The sequence below is a fragment of the Microtus pennsylvanicus genome, chromosome 1 (genome assembly GCF_037038515.1).
Source record: "Microtus pennsylvanicus isolate mMicPen1 chromosome 1, mMicPen1.hap1, whole genome shotgun sequence".
Taxonomy (NCBI): domain Eukaryota; kingdom Metazoa; phylum Chordata; class Mammalia; order Rodentia; family Cricetidae; genus Microtus; species Microtus pennsylvanicus.
The window spans coordinates 134,998,866-135,025,183 of record NC_134579.1 but is presented as its reverse complement, the minus strand read 5'-3'; the positions used below and the strand labels follow the sequence as shown (position 1 = coordinate 135,025,183).

Here is a 26,318-nt window from a genome sequence, read left to right as displayed (position 1 = left end):
TCTGGGCACAGTCTTACTTCAGCCACAACTCCACAGGGACCAGACGTTTCATGTTCTCAAGAGAAAGCCTATCAGAATGTATTACAGACGACCCACAAAAACCATTCAGGGCACTGTGGCCGCATAGGCTTCGCCTGTCGTCACCGGAAGCCCTTGCAGTCGTCTGAGATCGGAACCTGTAGCAGAGGACAGAAACCTAGGAACTGCACAGCGCAGGGCTTTCTGCCTCAACGGTCCCGCCAGGAGAGTGGAAACGCCCGAGTTCCGGTGAGAGGCGTGACCAGCCGCTAGGCTTCCTGGGAAGTGTAGTCCACAAAGATACCTCAGCTAAGTGCCCCCAGCGCCCTCTGGCTGCCCCCGCAGCTGCTCACGGCCAATGCAGCTTCGCAGCCAGCGTCACCAGATCGCGGCGCTAACGGGCTCGACCACCAGGGCGCCCTCGGCCCGCTTTCCCGTCCCTCACACAGGACACGCAGCCAGAGCGCTGACCGGAAGTTGGATAGGGCCGCGAGGCCTTCTGGGAGCACCTGCGCTCTGGGACTTAACGGTCGAGCGCTGCTGTTGGGGGTCTATGGATATGTCTGTGGGGCTGCTGCGTGTAGCGTCTCGGAAAGGAAACTGCGTTTCGGGGGCTTGGGGCTCGTGGCGCTGCCGGGAACCCTCCGCGGGAAGCGAGGGAGCCGCCCGAGTGATCCGGTTTGCGCCGGCCGCGGGCTGCGAGCTCTCGGGGGGCTCGGAGCACCTCGAGTAAGAGCCGTGCCTCCGGGATGCTCTCCGCCAGCGGAACTGCCCTGTGAATGCTTGGAGTTGCAGCCAAAAAACTGGTGTGTGGGTGTGGGTGGGTGTGGGGGGTGTGATAGAGAGAGACTCTGGTGGTTTTGAGGGGGTGTGGTGGTGAGTGTGAGGGTTGTGTACCATGTACTGGTTCAGGCCCTCTTTGCTTGTCATAACTAGTAATTAACGAAAACATCCTGTATTTTTTTTTTAAGGATTCTTCCATTGCCTTTCCGCCTTGATCTTCCCCCGCCCCAACACTTTGTTCTCTAACTTTTCAGTTTTTCTTTTTATAACTTTCTAAGTTCATTATTATCTAATGGTTTGCTTGGCTTATTTATTTACTTATTGCAGCGTTGGGGTTAAATCTAGCGCTGCAGTCATGCCATGAGAAAGCTCTGAGCTACATTCCTAGCCCTGAGATTAGTTTAATAATGGTTTTTTTTAAGAGAGAGAGAGACAGAGACAGAGAGAGACAGAGAGAGACAGAGACAGAGAGAACGAGAACGAACTGTCTCTAAGCTCAGTAGCAAACATCAGCTGGGATTCATTCTCCAATCACCGTTGTTAGCAGGTTCACTGTTTTTAGCTGATCCCGGCTGCATTTGGGTGAAACGCAGAGCGGCAGGATGAATTCAGATCTGCCCTCCGTTTGTCTTTTCTGGGACAGCGGTTAAAAAGAACTGGTTCTGAAAACATTTTCTTTTCTCAGTGAGTTACTGGATCATTCAAGGGCTCTAAAAACCCCTGCTTCCAAATGTGTCTGTATTACATGAGCCAAAGAAAAGTTGTGTGGGTAAGCTTGTAACCCACTTACAGTCTGAAGATGATACAGTGTTACCGAAGTCACCATTTTCCTCATTAAGACGCATCAGTCTTAATTCTGGGGCTTACCTTTTAGTCCAAGTGATCTTGTTTGATAATACTGCTTTTTCTCTCTTTTTAAAATTGCATTTGTTGAGAATCTTATATTCCAAACCCTTTGTCTTTATGTTTCAGGTTTCTCATGAGAATTGTATCAGCTGAACCTTTTAATTCATTTATCTGGCTGGACTGTTAGTAGGTGAGTTTAATTCTGTTTTATTTATATTTACCATACCCCTTTTTTCCCTCACTGACTTGGTTTGTGTTCTTCTCCGTGTCTATTTAACAAGACCCACACTTAAATAAGACATTGAAATACTTGACTGCTAAGCCAGCTGGCCATCTCTTTCTGTTATTCTTGGGGAGTAAATCACATTCTCCTCCTTTAAAATTCTCAAGCTGTGTGTGGTGACACACGTCTATAATCCTAGCACCCACGAGGCTAAAGGAGGAGGTCACGTTCAAGGATGCTTGCAGCTAATCCAAGGTACAGTGAGACAGACACTGTCTCAGAACCCCGGGGGATAGCCCACATCAGCAGATAATATGCAATATAAAATTGATTGTGTTAATGTTTAATCATATACTCCAGTGACATGGAGTATACATGTTATGTTTTCATCATCACTCCCCACCCACAGCATACTGTTATTAAAGGCTCATAGATGGTTGACTAATATATTTTAATAGCCATTTCACTTATTTATATCTAATATGATTAACAAGGTTATAATTTTTATTTCAAATGAAAAGCCTTGAAATTCTAAATTCCAGTGCTCTTTTTACCTAAATTATAAATTGCCAAGGCAGTTCAGATGGAGAATGGTAAGAGCTGGATTTTTAATGCCGTTCCCTTTACTCTAACATGGGATTTCTATGACTAAGTATTACGAAAACTGCGTTATCATAAGCTTGTGGGATGCACACATGTCACAGCATGCGTGTGGAGGTAAGAGGACATCTTTGGAGCCAATTCTCCCTTTCCTCTTTTAATGAGTTCCAGGAGTAGAATTCAGGTCATCAAGCTCAAGCAATAAGTTTTGTTTCCCAGTGATGCATCTTGCAGCCCTGAGTTATCTGACTCAGCGTTCTCCCTGTTTCTGTGTTCAGAGATGTTTGAGCATCCCTGTGTTTCTAGACTCTAGTTGTCTCTGTTGAGCACTTCATGTAGCCTGAGGCACTGAGGTTGGCTTTATCTCTGAGCCCACCTGGGTTTTCATCCAGTAACCTCAGCCAGTACTGGGTCTGAGTTGCAGGCCAGGAAGTAAGTGTTGGGGGCAGTGCTAGTTATCTCTTGCTTTGTGTCCCGTTGTTTGAAAACGTCACATTTTAAACAGCAGTAATCTACTGGAAAATACTGACCGTGGGGGCTTTCTGAGGCTGGCTTTGACAGAGAGCCTGTGAGAACGCATGAGGCAATGTGATTTCTGGTCTGAACCTACAGGTCCTACCTCCCCCACACTGAGACAGATCTGTGGTATGAGTTTGAAGCCTGAGAACAGGTGTCTGCCATGGGAGGAGAGCTTCTGATCTGAGACCCACACTAAATCTTGAAGAATCCTGGCCAGGGGTGGGCTCTGCACCTGCAGGTCATCCTGACCAGTCCTTCCCAGAGCCAACAAGAACCAAATGACATCTCATCCTTGAAATACCAGCCACAGCTGTACAACATGGAGCAGTTGGCACAGACGATGCCTAGAAGAGGTGAGGTGGCAGAAAGGGCAGAGTGTAGGTTCCTTGGGAGAGCTTGGAAAGCTTGATGCTCCTGTCTTGAAATTTCACATGGGTATTACTGACTGTACAGGATAGATATATTTTATTTTGTTAGCTTGACTGTGTGTGTGTTTATATCTGTACATGTGCATGTGTGTAGGCTCACGCATGCCGCAGAGCATGTGTGGAAACCAGAGGACGACTTGTAGATATTGGTTCTCTCCTGGGGATGGAACAGGTACCTTCACCTGCCGAGCCGTCTTCCTGGCTCCATCCTTTCATAGAGAATATATTTTAGTATGCTTTAAAAGTGGTGCTAGAAACTAGAAATAAATAGGCCTTTCCTATGCCATCCCTTCTTGTCAGCAACAGCCACTTGAACATTTTTATCTGGGTACTTATTGCCATTTTTTCTGAATAACATCTGTATATTGCTAATTTTTGATTTACCAAATGTTTACGCCTTCTATAATTCACATCAGGACTTTTTCTCTTCCTTAGAGAAATACTGTATTGCTGTGTAGTCAGTAGAGTTATTGGACAGTTAACCTCCTGAAAATTCCATCAGTCCTCATGCATAACTTTAGTGTTATGCGTACGTTTCGGAGGCTCTGGAGATTGATGTGGTACCTAACAGTTCTCGTAATGTTGCAGATCAAATTTCTCGAGGATCTTATAACATCTGGTCATAAAGCTCTCCACATTCCTTTGTCTGGAACTCTGAGCAAATCTGTTTTGCTTCTCTCTCCTCAGCTTGGTGTTCCCAGGACTCTGCACTTTGCCAGGAAGAAGAGGACATGACCAGATCTTTTGTACGTTCTGAACATAATTCCCCCGCATTGTTTTGCAGTACAGTTGTTGTGGGTTACTATAATCTACCACTAAGCTGGGAGAAATGGAATGAGTGGAAGTGAAGAAAAATACAGAGTAAATAACTGAGAGCTGGGGGTGGGGAGTACGGCTGTGGAGATCTGAGTGCTGCAGAGTTACTCGGGTTGGATTCAAAGTCAGATATTATGGAGAGACTTGAAGTGAACAGACATAAAATCTGTTCCGTAACTTGTAGTTTCTGAGGAAAAAAAGCTACTTAAGGAAAGCAAAAGCTTTTTGTTGACACTGAAACCAAAAAATACATTCTAAAATAGTTCCATGATTTTTGTTACTTTAAGTTCAATTTTTACAAGTAAGTCTTGGCTAGAGAAAAATTATATAGAATAGTATGTAAAACATGCCTACCACTTTAAAATAATCCTACTCATATGTTTTTTGTTTGCTTCTCAGTTTGAACTTTTGATAGCAAGTTAAATTATTTGGATATTTTGTGGCATCCTTGCAGTTCTGTTGTTTGTAGCCTTCCAACTCTCCCCCCACACACACACTCCCCTCTCCCCTCTCTCTTAATAGTCTTAGAAAATGCGATAGTCTTTTATTTGGGGTTTTTTGTTTGTTTTTGTTTTTTGAGATAAGGTCTTACTTTGAAGCCTTGGTTTGTCTGGAGCTTGCTTGTAGAACAGGCTGGCCTCAAACTTAACGGTGCACCTGCCTCTGCCGCTCAAGTGCTAGGATTAAAAGCATGTGCTGCTATGTCCTGCCAGAATAATTTTAAACATTTTTTCCTATATTTATTTTGTGTGGAGTGTGGGCAGCAGTATGTATGCTGCTGTGTAACTGCGCAGCTCAGAGGACGACTTGTTAGAGTTAGTTCTCCTTCACCGTATGGGTCCCCGAGACTGAACTCAGATCATCAGGACTGGTGGCAGTGCCGTTACTCACTGGCTCAGTGTGGTGGTCATGTCTTACAGTGTTATCTCTTTACCTCCACTCTTGATTCTTTCTGTGTTTGAAGTTGTTCATTCCTGTGGTTTGAACATTTTTTTCTTGGCTGCATTTTTCTTCAGCTCTCATCATTGTGAAGCAGACACACACTCCTTTTGCTATATGATCTAGAGCAGAGGTTCTCAACCTTCCTGATGTTGTGACCCTTTAATACAGTTCCTCATGTTGTGGTGACTCCCAACCATAAAATTATTTTTGTTGCCACCACATAACTAATTTTGCTACTGTTATAAATCAAAATGTAAATATCTTTGTTTTCCAATGGCCTTAAGTGACTTCTGTGAAAGAGTCGTTCAACCCCAAAAGGTTCACAGCTCACAGGTTGAGAACCATTGATTTAAAGGCTCATGAGACATTTTTCTCTTGTTGGCATAGTGTTTCTCTAGCCCTAAACAGAGTTAAAGTTGAGATGACCGGTGGCTGTAAAGTGCATGACAGTGGATGGAGATGTCTCTTAATTTCTTTGTACCTCAGTTTCATGACCCAGATGGGTATAGTAAAGGAAGGCATCCCATAAGCATCCAGGGAGTCAAGGGCACCAGTGCTCCAGAGTTGATTGCCATCACTTACTCTCCTCAGCTGTGGAGTCTCTCCTTCCTGGGCTGCCCTTTAGAGGTGTATAACCTAGAAGATAGAGAAGTTTGACTGATTGGGTTCATACATAGATTTACTTCTTCAGTAAAACCACCATACCTACTATGACAAGGCAAAGCTAGGGATGTTTTCTTCATATCTGTGTATATACATGTATGTACATACATATCACAAACACTAATTCTCAAAAATCAATAATTAAGAAAAATGGACAAAGAAAAAATTGGATCAAGAATTAGAGGAAATACAAGTGGCCAATAAATACTTAAAATTATGTTATAAAAAGACAATTTAGGCTGGGCAGTGGTGGTACACACCTTTAATTGTATCACTTGGAAGGCATGGACAGATAATCTCTTGAGTTTGAAGCCAACCTGGTCTACAGAGCAAATTTCAGGACAGCCAGGGCTACACAGAGAAACCTAAACCCTGTCTTAAAAAACAAAACAAAACACAAAAACCAAAATCAAACAAGACAATTTAATAGAAGCAGTTTTTAGGTATATTTCCAATTAATAAATAGTAACCAGTTTCAGACTCACAGAATTAGGATATAGATGTTGTCCATGGTGGCTCTTAACTGTGTGTGACTAGATTACATGCCAGCTAGAAGAATCCTCTTCAGTATTGTCATAGCTTTGTGTTATCCCACTATAAGCTATGTATAGCTTAGTTCACATAGCCATTATCAGAACTTTGTGGCAGATGTTATTTTAATTTTTATAGATAAAGGAAGTAAAAACAGGGTTAAGAAGCTTATACAGTCAGGTACCAGTGTGTAATAAACTCAGGTTCAAACCCTTGACTTTAGTGCGCACACTCTAGTGTGGCCCTGAGTAAAGAAGTGCACAGGTTTGCCATTTGGCCTATCCCTATCATTTGTCCTTTTTATTTGTGCCTTAATGAGTCTGTGTTTTATTAAGTTAAAACCCCTGTTACTTGCTGTTAATATGGATTTTTATCTATGTATATAAAGGGAGTTAACAAATTAAGAAAATAGACTAAGTTGTAACGTACTGATTGTACATCTTATACAGCCTGTCCTGGAATGTAGACTAGGCTGGCCTCCAACTCACAGAGATCTGTCTGTCTCTGCCTTCTGAGAGTTGGAATTAAAGGCATGTGCCACTGCAACCAGGCCAGTTTGTCTTTTTTGTTTTTTTATGATTTATTTATTATATATACAGTGTCTGTCTGCAAGTATGCCTGCACATCAGAAGAGGGCATCAGATCTCATTTACGGATGGCTGTGAGCCACCCTGTGGTTGCTGGAAATTGAACTCAGGACCTCTGGAAGAGCAGTCAAAGGTCTTAACCTCTGAGCTATCTCTCCAGCCCTCAGTTTGTCTTTTTTAAATTTGTAATTTTTTAAATTTACTGTGTGGAGTGTGTGTGTATGTGGTGTAGGTGGATGAATGTCTGTATGCCACAGGGAGCACGCAGAGGTGACAGGACAACTTTAGGCGTTGGTTCTTGGCTTCCACACGTTGAGCAAAGTCTCTTTTTTCTGCTGCTGTGGTATGTACTCCAGGATAGCAATCCCACAAGTTTCCCCAGATTCTCTTATGTCTGCCTCCCATCTCACCGTAGTAGTGTTGGATTACGTGTAGTGATGAGGCAAGCGGGCCGTGTTCCGCCGCCCGGCTAGCTTTACCCGAAATAATTACACAGAAACTGTATTCATTTAAAACACTGCCTGGCCCATTATCTCTAGCCTCTTTTTGGCTAACTCTCACATCTTAAACCATTTCTAATAAATCTATGTATCACCACATGACTGTGGCTTACCGGCAAGATTCTAGCCTATGTCTGTCTCGGGCCGGAGAGCCATGGCGTTTGCCTGTCTCTGCTTTCTTCTTCCCAGAATTCTGTTCTGTCTACTCCACCTATCTAAATTCTGCCCTATCTAAAAGCCAGTTTCTTTATCTGACCAATGAAAGTAACACATAGAAGACCCTTCTACATCATTATAGGTGTGTACTACCACATCCAGCTTTTTGTATGGGGTCCAGAGATCAAACTCAGGTTATCAGGCTTGCTCAGCCATCTCCCCAGCACTAAATTGATTTGTCTTTTATTAAATTTGCAAGAGTTTTTTTTTTCATATCATGTCCAAGGAAACATGGCCTAACCTGACCTCTTGGTTTCTCTAGGCTCCATTGAATGAAGAATTATCTTGGACCAGACATTAAACACACAAACACTAATAAAAATGTATTAAAACCATGTATAGGGCAGATGAAAAGACTGAGCAGACAAGTGTTTGTTGTCATTATAGCTCGGGGTATATCTTGATAGAGTACTCTCTGTAAGTGGAAGTGTCCTGTCTCTGAGTCATTTCCCAAATTAGCACACAGAAGCTTAGTATTACTTATAAATGCTTGACCAATAAATAGGAGTGGGTGTGGCTGCAGTGACTTGCTCTGCCCCATTCCTTAGCTTCCTGAGAGTCTAGTTTTGTGTTGGATGCTGGCTGGAGTCACGTTTACCACTCCGACTCTGGGAAGTTTCTGAGTTCACACTGCTTATATGTAGTGTGCCACCCACTGCTCATAAACCCCATGAAATTGTTTGGTGGCAGGGCCTCTTAAAAGAGCCATGCCATTTTTGCTGCTAATGCTAAATCAGGAAGCCGTGCCTGTCCTATAAAAAGCAGTTACTCAGAAGCCAAGTTTGACTCCATTTGTGTGTGTGTGTGTTTAGAGTCATTTTTAAAGCTTTGTGAGGCTTTATGTGGAAATTCTTGCCTAACTTTTGGGTGCCATGTGTAGGTGGAAGTTTCTGTCCCACAGGCAGCTTCCCAAATTACCACATAGAGGCTTAATATTACTTAGAAATTCTCAAGCAGTAGCTCAGGCTTATTATTAACTAGCTCTTACATTTTAAGTTCCTTATTTATGCTCTGTCACGCTATGGTACCTTTCTCATTACTGCATGCCCATCTTGCTTGCTCTGTGTCTGGCTGACATCTCTTTACCCTGCCCTTCTCCTTCCCATCATCCTTAGTTTGGTTGCTCTGCCTTTATTTCTTACCTGGCTACTGGCCAGTCAGCATTTTATTAAACCAATTTGAGTTACAAATCTTTACATTGTACAAGATCATTCCACAGCAGCCCTCCTGTCTCTATCCCTGAAACCCACATAGTGGAACTTAAAAGTATCAAATGCTCATGATATTCTCCACCATAGATAGACAGCAAAAAGTAGTGCTCACATAGTCTTAATTATTTGGTGCCCTGCTCAAAGACTGTTAAAATCACCAAGCAGGTCCACTCGTGTTAGATATCTATAAGAAATAAAACTTCAGTGACAGGGTGTGCTTTTTATTATCAGTGTAAAAGAAGAAAGGGCGACTGACTTAAAACTACTGTGAGAAGCTAACACAGCACTCTCTGCTTTGATGGATATTTTTGAAGGTCTCAAAGTGTTCATCAGATATTTTGTTCTAATTTTACTCTTAGTGTGCTTCATTCTTGAAAGTAGTTTCTCAGAAGCTGGAGAAAGCAGCTAAGAGTACTTGTTACTCTTACAGGGGACAGGTTTCAATTCCTAGCACCCACATGGAAACTCTGACATCATTAATTTCAGTTCCAAGGGATCCAGCAGGCATGCATGTGCTGCATATACATGCGTGCAGATGAAACATTCATGAACATAAAATTTAAAATAAAATTATAAAAACAGAAGCCATTTCTTTAATTAAATTATAGTTTTGTTTTCATCAGTGTCTCCCGTAAAGGTGGCCCATAGAGCCACCTGGGTAGGATCAGCCCTGCCACCTACTGCTGAAGTGTACAGCTTCAGACTAGCGGCTCTGCTCTCCAGGCTTGTTTGATAGGCGTGCCAGTGTCTTCATTCACCTGCTGTATTCTGACGAGACAGACTGACTTTAGAAATAGCCCTTTTTTCAGGCCTGAGCAACAGTCTCCCCATGTTGCCTAATGACACCCCCTTAGTAAATTGTCTGTCTTTGTTATTAGGTGGCTGCCATGTAACTAACTAGCTTTTACAGTAGGATCTCAGATAGAACTTGAACATTATTTATTAGTGCACACAGAGGACAACTTTTGGGAGCTGATTTTCCCATCCTACTGTGGGCGCTTGAACTTTGGTCGTTAGGTTTGTATGACCAAAACAAAACAACAACATCAAAAAAAGCCAGTCATTTTCCCAGCCCTGAGTTGTAATTTTAAAAATAAATGTTGAAAAGATAGGCTGTTTTCCATGCTACTATTTTCAGCCCAGAACACAGTTCTTGAAAACCATGGAATTTGGCAACATGTTTTGCATGTAATGCCCTTTATATAGTGCCTTCTTAAATTAAAGTCTTTGCACTTACATAGGTTCCCTACAGAGTAATAAAAATATAGTCACCTACTGTTTTTTTGTTGAACAGTCTTGCTTCAGCTATAGCCTTTTTGTTGGTTTGTTTTGGTTTTTTTTGTGATGTTTTAAAAAAACATGTTGGGGTTTAAAGGGGAGGTATTTACTTTCATTATGCAAATTAACAGGAAAATACAAAGCAGGGTTTGGACCCTCCCTACTGTCATCTGGTGTGTAGCAGATTTGAGGTCAGCCTGGACTACAGGAGACCCTTTCTAAAACAATAAAAATGACTCACTATACTTGTTACATGCTCTCTTTAAACTCTAAGATTACTGAGTGTATCTTATTCTTGATTTAGGTTTGACAAATGTTTGTTTAATTTATTGAAAATATTAAGATACTAAGTTTTTACAAATAAGATACATAAGAATACAGATATATGTAAGTACACTTATAGCCTTTTAAAGTGTAAGATTAATTTATTTTTACATTGTCAGTTCTTAAATACCAAGTATTTGCACTAAAGGTTTTCCTCCTTTGAGCATTTTACTTACTGTTTTATATCTGTGAGTGTTTCTTCTGCATGTGTGTCACCTGTGTGTGGTGTCCCAGGTCTGGAGTTAAAGAGGGCTCCGAGTCCCATGTAGGTGCTGGGAAGTGAACGTAGGCCCTCAGAGGAACAACCAGTGTTCTTAACTGCTGAGCCATCTCTCCTCTGTCCCAGCTGAAGGGTTTTGTTTTTGTTTATTTCATTGTTTGATTTTAATTATTCCTTCATTCCCTCAGTCTAGAATCTCTTTTAGTTTTCATTTTGAGATCAGGTTTCCCTACATTGTCCAGGTTGGTCTTTATCTTGGCTTCATGTGTAATTACAGAGATAGGTCAAAATCGTCAGTAGTCTTGTGAGCCTTTAATGAGTTTGGTTGGTCCAATTTTGGGCAGCAGCAGCAAGAATGTTTTATGTGTACATTTGTGATGCAATGACTACCGCACCAAAGTTTTCCACGTCTGGTTTATCAGTCTTCTCTGCCAGTTCAGACTGTGTGCTGCAACACTCAGCTTTCATGGATGAGTCCGTGTTTTCCATGAAGCCCCGGCAGTGGAAAGGTTTTCAGGTCCAGGAGTTCTTGAGTGTCCAATTGACATCTTAAATTGCATTATTTGCGGCATTCAGAGACCCTTCCCTCTGATTTAGAGAGAAAGCATTGCATGATGGGTAAAAACCTGTAGCTCTGCAGCCACATCGCTTGAGCTAGAATCCTGGCTCATATCCCTATGAGAGCCTTGTGATGGGTGCATTGCTTTTAGCTACGGTACTCTTGCGTTTTAAATACTGTTAATACCTACACATAGCCTTGTTAGGAAATTTTTAAAAGTTAGTATGCACCTGGGTGTGGTACTGATCGCCTTTAATCCCAGCTCTCAGGAGGCAGAGGCAGGTGGATCTCTGAATTCCAGGCCAACCAGACTTACACAGCAAAACTGTCTCAAAACCAAATAAAGTTAATATGCCAAGAGAAATTCCAACATTGCCTCCATGTCTTAAATATGCTGTAGACGATCGTAATGCCAGTCAGGGTTGACGACAGGAATAGTCTAATTCCTAGAAGTGTTTTCAAAGCCCAGCCCTTTTGTAGTTGTCATTTATGTCATCACATTTTACTGCTGAGTAAATTCTTCCCAAAGATTGGCTATGAGGATGCTTTTCTTTCTTACAGATTTCTCAAACAAAATATTTTCCCTTTTTACTTGGGTATTAGACATTTTAAATAATTTAAAAGCAAGAACTAGTCATCAAGTTGCTTTCTTTTCCAGAAATACTTCATTTTTTTATTTCCATTATGCTATTATCATAGTATTATTTCTAATATGTTGATTGTAAATTAAAACTTGTGTCTCTTACTTGAATATTTCATTTGGTTCTCTGTAGTCCTGTTAGCACAATATTACATGTTTCTTTAGCCATTCACACTCACTGGCCATGGAGTTAGCTTCCAGGTCTAGGTTGTGACTCACACATTCTCTTCTTCCATCCTGTGTCTGACTTCATGCTGCACATTTTATCTGGACGTCTACTAGGAATTCAAATATTCATGCCTTTTCTTCTTGCCTGCTTCTTTCTCTCTCCCTTTACTCTGCCCAGTTCCCTTTCTCACTAAAACCTAACCACTGTCAGGTCTGAACTACTTACTCATCCCTGTCACAGTAAAGAGTCACTGGGTGCTGCTGTCAGCTAATAAAGGAGGAGGGAGAGTGCTCGCTGAGTCAGTGATCACAGACTCTTAGAGGTGCTGTCACTGCGGTGTATTACCCCGTTAACACGCGGACACTTGGTAAGGGTGAAGACCCTGTTTACTAGCTAATGAATTCTTACTTGTTTTGATCACAAGCCCTAATTTTGATGACTTTAGATTAATTGGGATTATGTTTTTATAGAAAACAGTGACATTCGAGGATGTGGCCGTGAACCTCACCCAGGAGGAATGGCAGCAAATGAAACCTGACCAGAGGAGTTTGTACCGAGATGTGATGCTAGAGACCTACAGCAACCTAGTAACCGTAGGTAAGGGAGCTGTCTACTTACCGTGGACTTCCTCCCTCTGCAGTGTGTGCCTCGCCTGTGCTCTGACCTTGAGGGTTGATACTAATAACTGTGTCCTTGTGCAAGTTCCTTGATTCTCCTCCTTCCTACGTCCTCAGGACCCCAGGACTCAGCCCCAGATCTGTATGATTGTCTCCAGCACTAACATGCAAGGTCTTTCCTGTCTCTGTAATAGGTGGTCCAATCCCCAAACCAGATGTGATCTTGAAGTTAGAGCAAGAAGAGGAGCCCTGGGTGGTGGAGGAAGAGATGTTCTGGAGACGCTCTGCAGGTGAATACGTGAGAAGTAGCTCTGAGTGTGAAAGCCACATGACAGTTGTCAGTGAGGATTGCTTCCATTTCACATTTCCCAAGACTGTGTTGTCTGTAAATGACAAAGGCTATGTGACGTGCTGTTTGTTAGGTTGTGTGACATTTCTATTCTAGGAATGACTCTGCCCTATTGGAGTTATGTTCTTTAATTTTTGAGGGGCAGTAACCCATGTGATTTCAGGATATGGGCGTTCTGGTGTATTTACAGCTTACCTTTATGATTTTTGTACCTATGTTTGATCTTCACCCCCTCCCTCATGTTCATAGTTTATTTCCTTACATATTCAACATTTCGTGGAGTGTGATATTTTAAAATCAGCTTTATTTTATACATGGGTTTCCTTTAATTTTTGGCTTCACTAGCCCCATGGTTGAGAAACTTTAAGTTCCTAGCTCAGGAATGCTGTGGTGGCCTCTTCCTGCTTTCTCACTTCTTCCCTTGAATGTTTTGAAAATAGAGCATTTGCCTACTTGGTTAAAAATGGAACCATCCAGAAGATACATTTAAACAGTGTCCTTTGTTTCTGCAGTTGCATTCACTCTTGTCTTCAGAGCTCTTGTTTATTTTGCATGTATGTTATAGATTTAACTGTCTTATTTGGAGGAAACCATACTGAGTTTTCCTAGGACTGTGCTGGACTTATGAGTTAACTTTAGCAGTTTGTCAAGCTCTTGTTTTCTTTCTATCTACTTTGAGAAATGGAACTTTCTAAATTTTCTTTTGTAGATCATGTAAATTGTTTGTTAGGTTTACCTAAGCTTTTGACAAGAAAGAAAAACAAGTTCTTATAGAACTAAAGAGGGATGCTTGGTGGTCGTGGCACATTTGAATTTACAGATACTGTATCCCTGAAAAATGCTAGACCCAACTGAAAAAGTATCCCACATTGTACAAGAGTCCAATGAGGTGCTAGGAATGTCTGTAACACATACAAAGCAGCTTTCATAAATATTTCACAACTAAGTGGATATAAATGAAAGAATGAACATTATAGTAATAGCGGTAAAGAGAAAATACTGTTTGGAGCATGGGCATGTAACTGCACAAAACAAAATCTACATGGGGCTTGGAATTTAGAGGATTTTTGTTTGTTGTTTGTTTTCTTTTGTTTGGATGAGTTTTTTGGTTTCTTTGTTTTAAGGGTGAATCTCTAGAGAACCCCATGCTGCCATTGAAATTCCTTGAAGTTGTGATTCTTCTGCCTCTCTCATACAAGTGCTGTGTTTTTGGGGTGCTGGGGATCAAACCGAGGGCTTTGTCCATGCTGGGCAAATACTCTACCAACTGAGCCACATCCCCAGCCCAACTAGAGAAATGACTCAGCAGTTACAGAGGACCTGAGTTTGGTTCCCAGCACCCACGTGGCAGCTCACAACCATCTGTAACTCCAACTCCAGGGGTTCTGAAACCCTTTTCTAGTTTGTTGTACGTGCATGTGGTACACATACATACATTCCAATGCACATAAAAATATTAAAGATATCAGGAAAATACCTTTTTATTTTTTTATTTTTTTTAATATTTATTTATTATTTATTATGTATACAATATTCTTTCTGTGTGTATGCTTGTAGGCCAGAAGAGGGCACCAGACCTCATTACAGATAGATGTGAGCCACCATGTGGTTGCTGGGAATTGAACTCAGGACCTTTGGAAGAGCAGGCAATGCTCTTAACCTCTGAGCCATCTCTCCAGCCCGAAAATACCTTTTTAAACTATTATATTTGACAAGATTGTCTGTATCTAAAGTTTTTAAGCCATGCTCTTTCCCAAACAAAGGCTTACTGTATTTTCTGTGAGCTTTAGGCAATTCTGTGTTATTTTCTACTTTTAAATATTGTTGGAAAAGAAGCTTGGTTGCTTTGTGTCATAAATCACTTGTTCTGTTTGCCCATACAAGTAAACCAGGGTTTACAGGTGAAGGCTGCTTTGTTGTATTTTCTTTAAGGCTCTAGAAGTCTTGCCAACTATGATCAGTGTTTCCTTTTGACTTGTGGTTCTTCTGTCCTTTGTCCGTTTGTTTGCTTTGTTTCTAGTGTTAGGAGTCAGCTTCCCCTTGTGTATTCTAAGCACAAAACACCAAATAGCTCCCCCAGCCCAAAGATTCATGGTTTTGTTTTTTATGCTGTTATATATAGATTTGATAGTGGTCCTGTTTTGATTATCATTGTTCATCCTTAAATGGAGGTATTTTCTACTGGATCCACTACAAAAAGAAATAAGAAATGTACTGAGCTAATAATAGGAAATCTTTGTGCTTCGTAGTGACCATGCAGTCAGGTTCAAAGTTGGGTTATCCATTGCCCCAAGCTGCAGAGATTATCATTTTTATGCTTCCTTTGTTGTTCAAAGTCCCGCTCACCCTCCTGTGCCAGTAGTCTATTAAAGTAGAATAAGGTTTATCTGCATCTGCTTACTCAGCTGTGCCTTCCTTGCCATTTGTCGGGACCAAGTGAAGTCCACTAGGTTCCTTCTACCAATGTCAGCACACCTGGATCTCAGAGTTGCATGACACATCTACGTTTTGCAGGACTCTCTTCCCTGTATATCTCATCCAAAATAAGAAATAGGTCTTGACTTCTGGGATTCTTCTCTTCCTTGACCAACCCATTTTCTATTTTTTTTCCTTATATTCTTGAGTTAAAGTTTCATTGAAGATGTATTTATTATTCTGTACTCTGTTTGTAGGGTAGTGGAGACAGGTGTTTATAACCACCATAAGCCTGGGAAGGCCTGTGTTTATCAATCCCAAGGCCATTTTGTGCTTGGTCTGTGACATAATTGAAATACCCTGTATTCCCTTGTGCAGCATTGCTTTGTAAGCTTCCTGCTGACCTCTCCCCGCTGTATGATAGCTTTCTGCTGCTTTGTCCCCTTTCCCCTGCGTCCATATAGAAGATGCTCCACTGCTTAATAAACGTCCTGGCATGAGCCATCAGCTTACACAGTCCTCCTGACCCCAGCATTTTGTCCTCTTATGTTCTCATTCCTGCTTTTCCTCCTTGGCACCACAGTTGAGGTTTAAAGCAGGTCTGAATTTCAAGTGACGCGGAGTTGACGGCACTGCAGAGGTGTGGAAACCATAGGATGAGCTGTTAGCAGCTGCAGCCAGAAAACCAGTGAGTGGAGATGGTTGGCTCTTGATCACTTTATACTTTAATTGGAAATGTGGCTTATTCATTAAGCATATATAAAAATAAATTATAACTAGATAGTTGACATTCTCTTCATATTTACTAAAAGTTTTGGATTGGAATTTAGTTTGGACAACCTGAATCTTCAGATGCTTTCATAATTATTACTTTATGAAACTAATAGACTTTGGGTATATAGAATGAACAGATTTACCAGGATTCTATGATAGTTCATGTAGGCAAAAGTAATGAGAACTTGTGGTTTCATGTTTCTTGATCTAATGGAGATGTTGTTTTCCTTTTATATAGTTTATTTCAGTATGTGTGCATGTGTTTGTGCACATGAGTGTGAGGGACACAGGACAATATCATCCTCAGAATTGCTATCCACTTCATTTAAGACAGACTGTGTCATTGGCCTGGAACTTGCCAGTAAGGCTAAACTGGCTGGCCATTGAGCTAAAAGGATCCTTCTGTTTCCATGTGAATGTTGGGAATTGAACTTGGGTCCTCCTGCTTGTAAGGAGAACTAAGCTATCTCCTTGGCCCGATTTCTCTGTATTTTAATATGCATTTTTAGTTTTCTCCAAAGTAATACTTGCAGTTGTTTTAAGAAAGTCAATAGAAATACAGATCTTGCCAGCCTGGTCTATAGAGTGAGTTCCACAACAGCCAGGACCACACAGAGAAACCCTGTCTCAGAAAACAAACAAACAAACAAACAAATTTTATAGTGGTATCCTATTCTAGCCTTACCTTTCACCTCCTTTGGTAAAATAATTTTTTAAAAAGGTAATGAAGATTTTGATGCTTTTTTGAGTACTAGACTGTACTGGTTAGATCAGAACCCAGAAGCTATGTTAATTGTCCCAAGTACCAGTATCTATAAGTCTTTTATTTCTAAACTTTCTCATGTCCTACCTGGAGGTACAGCCTTTAGGACACTAAGGGTTGGAGGTCTCACAATTCAGTATATAAATGTTCATATAATTCCTACTTTTTTGTTAACATGTATCCTTCTATATCTGCTTGCTTCTAAGTCTAGAGTATCTTTGGTTCATTTTCTCTAAAAATAAGCCTTTTTCTTGCCTGGGTTGTAAAGAACCAATCATGTTTTTGTATAGATAGTTAAGTGGTAGTATAGTCAAGTCCAGTTATAGCAAAGGAGATGTAATAGCTGCTATTTAAGGATGTGTGAGGATATTAGATGGCTCACAGAGCTTGAGAAGGACCAAAGGGGCTGTAGTCTGTGCATTTCCAGGAGTGAGTCACAATGGGTGTCTATAGGAGTGAACTGCTGAAGGCGTTCTTCTCGGAAAATAATCAAGGAAGTGCTTGCAGTTGAACTGAAGAAATGCTTTCCACTGTGAGTGCTTGCTGCCTGTTTTGGTCTCCTAAAAAAATGTCCATCTCCTCACTTAGTTCTGAATCTAATGTTCATGTTTGCAGGTGACAGTTCTGTCAACTGCATGTGAACCCTACATGCAGTTGTGCTTAGGAAAGGTAGTTTGAACTGCTTCATCCTTTTTGGAAGATTGAAACATCTTGTGGTTGGAAGAGATGTTATTATACTTAAGCAAATCTATATCGTCTGTCTCAGGGGTCTAATTGCTCTCTATTCAGATTTTAAAATCTCTTGTTTTTAGTGCAAGTTTTGCCCTATCTTTTTCTTTAAAATAATAATAAACAGATTTTTTTAATTCACTGGGGCAGATATCAAGGAGTATGGTTGCTGAATCATATGTAAAAATATTATTTAATTTTGCTGCCTAGTGAGATGGCTCAGAGCATTAAGGTACTTGCCTGTCAAACCTGACAACCTGGGCCCAATCCCTGGATCACATTATGGAAGTAAAAAACTGACTCCTGCAAGTTGTCCTTTGACTTCCTCATGCCCCTCCCTCAAATAAATAAATAAGTAAATAAAAAGTAGTAAAAAATTATTTTAAAATGTATTTAATTTTGAAAGAAACTTCTGGATTATCTTTAAAGTGAATGTAGCATCTTGATTCCCAGCAACAGTGTCTGTGAGTCCCTACTGTGCATCCTTGTCAGCTCTGGAGATGTCTGTGTTTAAGATTCCTGTACTAGCTGCTTAGTGTATGCCTTTGATGTTTTAATTTGCAGGAACCTCCCCAATTGCATACAGTGTTGAACATGGTTACATATGCTTAGTGACCACGTCTTTATATTTCTTTAAGTAAGGCTTTTGTTCAGGTTCCTGTTTATTTGTTTGACTGGATGCTTCGTCCTGGGGGTAGGGGAATTTCTTTGTTTTGGGTACACCAGTGAGTCGCCATACAACCCTGGCTGTCCTTGATCTTCCAGTCTTCATGCTTTGCCCTCCAGGTGCTGGAATCACAGACTTGTACAGCCACACCTGGCAAGGTTTTGTTTTTGTTTTTAATGTTAAAGTTTGTGTTCTCTGCATATGTGAGTGATCTTATGACATATTCTTCTGCAAGTACTTAGTATTCTAGCCTTATCTTCTCACTTGCTTGTTGGAATCTTTTGTACAGAGGGAGTTTTTAAATTTTCCTGAAGTTCAGCCTACTTTTTCATTGATCAGGCCTTTTCTTGTCCCCGCTCTCTCCAGCCCACCACCCAGACTTTGTCCTATGTTATCTTCTGTTAGTTTTAGAATTTTGTGCTCGACACTTAGCTCTCTGGTTTAAGTTACTTTTTTTTTTTTTATGAATGAGGCAATTTATTAACCCAACATCCTTTGTCCTAATGCTTCTTGTTGGCAGCTGCCACCTGTCCGGCAATCCTGTCCAGATCTCTCTGTCCCTGAGGTGTTAGCTTGCGGCCCCCATCCTGGTCCTTTTCCACCATTTTCAGTCCCTCCAGGGCTTGGAGAACGCGGCGGGCCACACTCTTGGAGCCTCTGCTGAAGTGGCTGGGCCTGACACCGTTTCTCTGCCGTCCTCCATAGATCTTGGTCATGGAGCCAACCCCGGCACCACCACGCAGGTACAGGTGCCGTGCTGTAGAGGCAGCTCGCGTGTAGAACCAGTTCTCATCATAGGGGGCAAGCTCTTTATGCTTGGCCAGCTTGACTGTGTCCACCCATTCGGGGACTTTCAGCTTCCCGGACTTTTTGAGGAAGGCTGCCAGAGCTCTGATGAACTCCTGCTGGTTAACGACTTTTACCGTAACTCCAGGTGCTAGCCAGGGGAAAGGGAACGACGGGATTTCCCGGGCGCACAAGTCGGGCGTCGAGTCTCCTTAAGTTACTTTTTGTGAAAACTTTATATCTAGACTGTTTATTTGATGCAGATGTTTAGTTATAGTGACTCTGTTTGTTGAAAAGGCTATCTATGACTATTTCCTTTGTTCCTTTGTCAAAGATTAATTGACGATATTTAATTTGAGTCTGTTTTCTGAGTTCTTTATCCTGTTCCATTGTTGTTTGTCTCTTCCCCTGCTTCCAGACTATATGATTGTTAGAACTTACTAATAAGTCCTGAAGTCAGGTGGTATCTATCTCACTGTCTTTCTCCTCTAATACTGTGTTCTCTCTTCTGGGTGTTTCACCTTCATGTGAGCTTTAGAATCAGTTTGTCTCTGTATGTGAACAGAGTAAAGTGCAAAATGAGATTACTTTGAACCTGGGAATCTAATTAAGAGCTAACATGCTGAATGCTGAATCTTCCTATCATCACTATTCAGTATTCACTCTTCTTTAATTTTAGTAGTCAGAGTTTGTGGTTTTCCCTTTATAGATCTTGTACATCTCTTATTAGATTTGTATTTCTTTTGAAGAATACTAATATAAATAGTGATGTATTCTTAATTCCAGATCCTGTTTGTTACTGATAAGCAATTTAGTTTTGCATGTTTACCTTGTGTCCTGCCACCTTTTTAATAATGATTGGTCACAACAGGTTTTAGTTGTTGATTCTCTTGGATTTTCTGCATGGATGACCACGTTGTCTTTGAACAGTATTAATGCTGCTTTTTCTGTCCCTCCAATTTGTACATCTTTTATTTCCTGTTCTTATCTAACTGTATTAGCCAAGAGCTCAGTGTGCTGTAGAAAGGTGGTAAAAAGGAGCGGCCGCACCATTTTCCTGTTGAGTTCGTGGTCTTGTCAATCTCATCCTCATGATGCTTTTGCTGTAGCATGATACATGTGCTCTCCAGCCAACAGTCCTCTGCCTGTTTTCATCGTGTACAATCGTCTTGAAATCTTTTGTCTGTTGTATATTCCTTCCCATTTCTCTTACCTTTAAGCTCTGACCTGTTTTTGGAAAGGAGGAGAAGTAAACTTACACATTTAGTCTGGCCCACTGTCTTTAACCACAAGTACTAATTTTATCTTATTGCTACTTGACTCCTTATCTAAGTCCTTTATGTGTTTACCCTTTCATTTTCATTCCATTCATTGTGCCGATTTCTTCATTATTGTATATCCTTGTATATAATCAGTGCTACTTAGATCTACAAATGTCAGGTTGTTGTTTTCCCATAATATTGTCTGTAGGTGTTAACTTCATCTCTAAGAACTAGGGGGCATTTGCAGTTTAGTTTCTTTTTTATTGGTGACTAAACCCAACTATAAAGATTCAACACCACATTAGCAAATTTCTAAATTGTTATGAATAGTTTAGTGATAGAAAATTTCACAAGTAATGATTTTTGGTCCTCCATTTTAGAAGTTTGGGAAGTTGATGAACAGATGGAGAAACAACAGGAAACACTTGTGAGGAAAGTCACATCCACCTCCGAGAAACCTCTGATTAAGGAAAATGTCATTGACTGTAAAGAGGTTGCAGAAATCTTTCTTCTGAGCTCAGATGTTGTTCCTTCAAGACAAAGCCTCTATGATCGTGACTCACTTAATAAGTGTTTGGAACAAAACTTAGATATTCTTAGTTATAATAAGATTTGTGTAAGAGACAATAACTTTGAATGTAATAAGTATGGGGCTCCATTTTATCATTGCTCACCCTGTGCCATAGCTCCCTTTAAATGTGATCACTGTGGACAAGACTTCACTCATAAACTTGACCTCCTCAGACATGAGAGAAATCATGCTGGAGAAAAACCTTATGGATGTAAAGAGTGTGGAAAGTCCTTTAGCAGGAAGGAAAATTTCATTACGCATCAGAAAATCCATACTGGGGAAAAGCCATATATGTGTAAAGAATGTGGAAAAGCTTTCATTCAAATGTCTAACCTCATTAGACACCAAAGAATTCACACTGGGGAGAAACCTTACGCTTGTAAGGATTGTTGGAAAGCTTTCAGTCAGAAGTCAAATCTCCTTGAACACGAGAGGATTCACACTGGAGAAAAACCCTATGAATGTAAGGAATGTGGGAAATCCTTCAGCCAGAAGCAAAATCTTATTGAACATGAGAAAATTCACACTGGGGAGAAACCTTATGCGTGTAATGAGTGTGGTAGAGCTTTCTCTCGAATGTCCTCTGTTACTCTGCACATGAGAAGTCACACAGGGGAAAAGCCCTATAAATGTAATAAATGCGGAAAAGCTTTCTCTCAGTGCTCAGTATTTATTATGCATATGAGAAGCCACACAGGTGAGAAGCCTTATGTATGTAATGAGTGTGGAAAGGTCTTCTCGCAAAGTTCTTCCCTTACTGTACATATGCGAAATCATACTGCTGAGAAGCCCTACGAGTGTGATGAGTGTGGGAAAACCTTCAGCCGGAAAGAGAATCTTATTACACATCAGAAAATTCATACTGGAGAGAAACCTTATGAATGTAATGAGTGTGGGAAAGCTTTTATTCAGATGTCAAATCTCATTAGACATCAGCGAATTCATACTGGTGAGAAACCCTATGCATGTACTGTATGTGGGAAAGCCTTTAGCCAGAAGTCCAATCTTACTGAGCATGAGAAAATTCATACTGGAGAGAAACCTTATCTTTGTAGTCAGTGTGGAAAAGCCTTTAGTCAGAGACAAAATCTCCTTGAACATGAAAAAATCCATACTGGAGAGAAACCATTTAAATGTAATGAGTGCAGTAAGACCTTTTCTCGAGTCTCATCCCTTACTCTTCATATGAGAAGTCACACGGGGGAGAAACCTTATAAATGTGATAAGTGTGGAAAAGCCTTTGCTCGATGTTCATTACTTACTATACACATGAGAAGTCACACAGGTGAGAAGCCCTTTGAATGTAATACATGTGGGAAGGCCTTTGCTCAGAGAGCATCCCTTTCCATACATAAGAGAAGTCATACAGGCAAGAAACACTCTGTACTAAATGAGGCAATGCCTTATCTATGCAATGCCTTATTTACTTGAAATGTCTGATGTAAGTGCAAAACCAAGATCTCTTTGGAAAAATAACAAAACTTTGGAGTTTATGAGCAAATGCAGAGAAATATGTATATAGATAAATACAGCGTAATAAAATTTTCAATTCTGAGAATCTGTAGATAATACAGTTCCAAATAATTGCATAATATTTTTCTATAATATTTTACAAAGTGATAATAAAATTCACATGAGATAGAAGTGTAAACCAGGCATAGTGATGCTTGTCTAAAATTCCAGCATTTGGATGACAGGAAGATTGCCACAAGATTGAGGCCAGCCTGGTCTACATAGACTGTGTCTCAATAAATAAATAAATAAAAGTCCATGAATTGCTGAGATGATTTTAGAAAAAGAATGGTATAAACATACTTATTGTAATCTTTATACTGTGGAGATCGAGTCACAGGAATCTAGAGTTTGAGGTCAGTTTGTGCTACATAGTGAGATCCTATCTCAAAACAAAACAAAAGTATAATCCTAGTAGTACTTAGACTAGCACTCTTTATAATATATGCTAAATTTACAGCCACTTCAAACTGTATAGTATAGGAACATAATTAGGTGGGTGAACAGGTTATAGAGTGCTCAGATACAGAGCTGTGGAAATATGTGAACTTGGTGTTTGTCAGACATGAAATTATGAGTTGGCAAAGAAAGAATAATCTAGTCATTTGTTTCTGGAATGTTTGACTCTTGGAGAAAATTAAAGTATAAACATTACTGCACTATAAACACTTCCAAAGGATTTGACCTTGAAACCATTGGATGCTGATGAGTATGATGGTGCACGTATCCTAGTGCTTGGGAGGCAGAAACAGGAGGATGAGGAGGTCAAGGCCAGCTTTGACTCCAAAGCAAACTGAGGTAAGCCTGAACTACATAAGACTATCTTGGTGCTGGAGAGATGGCTCAGCGGTTAAGAGCACTGCCTGCTCTTCCAGAGGTCCTGAGTTCAATTCCCAGCACCCACATGGTGGCTCACAACCATCTACAATGGGATCTGATGCCCTCTTCCGGCACACAGGTGTACACTCAGAGAGCACTCATACATAAAATTAAATAAAGTTAAAAAAAAAAGACTATCTTTAAAAGAAAAGAAAAAAACGCAGACTATTTGTCTATAACTCGAAGTCAAAAGAGTCAGTTTTGAAAAAGTAAAAAGATACAGTTCTACTTCAGATTATTTTCATTTCTATCAGAGGCTCTAGAAACTTGTAAATAATGAAGAGGAAATACATGCATATGAATTTAAAACCTGGATGCCCAGCAGTGGGCTAATGGATGAATAGAATACAACCTATCCCAAGGGTGGAATGGTGTGTAGTAGTTAAAACAAGGAGATTCATAGTGTGTAGCAGGTAGTTACCTAAAACAGTGTGGAGTGAAAAATAAGATGCCATGCAACATACTGTTTACTTTATCCATGTAAGTCTCAGTGAAACCCTTTACAAAGGATAGAACTGGGTTTTTGAAATTTATTGACTAGAAACTGGTTTTAGTGAAATTTTTATATATGTATGTATATAAAGTTATTTAAAATTGGTTAGAAAGATTTATGCTAAGACCTTTTTAGTTTTGTCTTTCACAAGACATTGGGACTGAATGTGGGGAGGGTGTTCTTGGGAAGGGGCCTTTTTTGTCTTTAAAGAGACCAGTAGAACATAAAATAAATCTTAAAAGTTAGTGACACATGGTAGTAATATGACTTGTCTTTTTTATATAATATCAAAATAGAACAATTCATGCAAGACACCTGAGTAGAGACTCCCTTTAAGCAAAGAAGCCATGACACAACAATGATTCCTTTTTTCCTCCCAGGTGCTGGTGGTGTTTCCTAGTTATTCTCATATCAACTCGCTAAGAGAAACTTGTTCCCGTTTAAAAAAAAAATTCTATAAATATAGGATTCACATGCTCTTTCAGATGCTGAACCATTTTATCTGAACTATTTCCATATGCCTCCCAACATCCCAGAGCCAACGCAGAGGGATTAAGATTTTGAAATCATTCTGCCTCCATAGTGAGACCCTGACTCAAAAAACAAACTTTGTCTTGAGGGAACAAATTAGTTGGTAAAGCCCGTCTCTTCCAAACATGAGTACCTGAGTTTGATCTCCCTCCCCCCCCCCAAAAAAAAATAAGGCTTAGTGGTTCACAATTGTAATCCCAGCCTTGGGGAGAGACAGTCAGATCCCTGAGCCCTGCTAGCCAACTAACCTACCTAGCCTATTTGGCAAATTCTTTTTTTTTTTTTTCGAGACAGGGTTTCTCTGTGGTTTTGGAGCCTGTCCTGGAACTAGCTCTTGTAGACCAGGCTGGTCTCGAACTCACAGAGATCTGCCTGCCTCTGCCTCCCGAGTGCTGGGATTAAAGGCGTGCGCCACCACCACCCGGCCCGTATTTGGCAAATTCTAAGCCAGTTAGAAATCCTTTGTCCCTGCTTCCCCAAAATGATTAGCTCCTGAGGAATAACACCCAAGGTGTCCTGTGACCTCTCTGACCTCCATACAGATGTGCACCAACTGAATACACACAAATACACATACCCACACAATCCTTAGAATGGTACTATATACTAAAAATTTGAAGTTAGTGTGTTTTATTCTTTGATATTTTGTTTCACATTTAACATTTTTGGTATTTGGATTCATCTTTCAACCAGTGAAGTATTAAATCCAAGCAAGTTTTTATTGTGGCATTGGAAATATAAACTCAACATTAATAGATGTACGATTGTTATTTTCTTTGACAAAGTGCTAAGTAAAGCGATTGTTTATTTGGACAGCTGCTCGACCCTGAGCCATATATATCCAATCTTTTATTAAATTCATCTTTGAAGCAGTGATGTCTTAGGTTAAGGAAATCTGTATCATAAGTTATTTACTTATTAGTTTGAGGCCAGGTCTCATGTTTCGCAGTCTGTCTTCAACTTGCTTTGTAGCTATGGATCAGTTTGAACTTCTGATCCTCCTTCCTTGCCACCTCCCAAGTGGCTGAGAATATGCACCACCCTGCCTTGCTTATGAATTGCTGATTCTTAAACCCAGGGCTTTAACTGAGCCACATTCTTAATCTAAATTATCCCAAGTTTGAAAATCTGAAGTTAGTGTAATGAAAAATGTGGTTTTTATTTCTTTGTGATGTTTTTGTATGTATGTGTGTAGTACTAGGAATTGAAACACTGCTCCTTCTCCCTACGTCCTCACCTTTGCTTTTCTCAGACAGGTTTTCATATGCAGCTCAGCATTGGCATTGAGCTCTGATCCTTCTCCCTCAGCCTCCCAAATTATTGAGCTCATAGGCATTGCTACTGTGCCCAGCTGAAAAGGTGTTTTATACTAGTACATACCCCTCTCTCAGTCTGCCGTTATTCCACTAAGGATTTGCTAGGCTCTTAACTAATTACTAATGTCTTTAGCATCTTACAGAAATAATAAGATGTTCTAGGGAATTTGCTTTGTGATATTGGTGTTCTAACTCTATGATTTTGCATATGGTTAACATAAACATTAATTTCATTGTTAATATATTTTGAAATGAGGAGCCTTTTTTATTAGGTGGCTATACACAATTTATTTGTTCAGTCTTAACCTGCAACCCATTTACACCCTTTCAAAACCATTGACTTACAGGTTTATCCAGTTTTGGTTGAAAGCAGTGAAGATCCCAAATTCTGAACAATGTTCTCTATAAGGTCCTCATTCTCCTAACATATAAGACAATCTTTAAGATAATTTTTAAAATTTTTGTCATCTTTACAGTATTATTTGATGAGCAAAAAACCACTAATACATTTTTTTAAAGACAAGAATTAAGGGTGTTGGTCAAAGGGGTCTTTAGATTTTATATTTGAATACTAATTTGTT

General features: G+C 40.3%; 1 protein-coding gene and 1 pseudogene across 3 annotated transcripts in view; one reads left to right on the top strand and one right to left on the bottom strand.

The window, feature by feature from the left end:
* The first annotated feature begins 432 nt into the window (after positions 1-432).
* The window catches only part of LOC142857474 (zinc finger protein 568-like), a 62,127-nt gene continuing 36,241 nt past the window's right edge, over positions 433-26,318 (top strand). For 2 of the 3 annotated variants that reach the window (XM_075985769.1, XM_075985787.1), the window contains exons 1-6: positions 433-824; positions 1,774-1,837; positions 3,083-3,342; positions 4,105-4,163; positions 12,544-12,670; positions 12,885-12,980. In XM_075985769.1, the coding sequence (XP_075841884.1) occupies positions 3,309-3,342; positions 4,105-4,163; positions 12,544-12,670; positions 12,885-12,980 (316 nt within the window). In that variant the 5' untranslated portion in view covers positions 433-824; positions 1,774-1,837; positions 3,083-3,308. The remainder of the gene's footprint in view (positions 825-1,773; positions 1,838-3,082; positions 3,343-4,104; positions 4,164-12,543; positions 12,671-12,884; positions 12,981-26,318) is intronic. The other variant, XM_075985778.1, reaches the window with a different exon arrangement.
* Positions 18,844-20,545, bottom strand: LOC142837202 (small ribosomal subunit protein eS19 pseudogene; annotated as a pseudogene).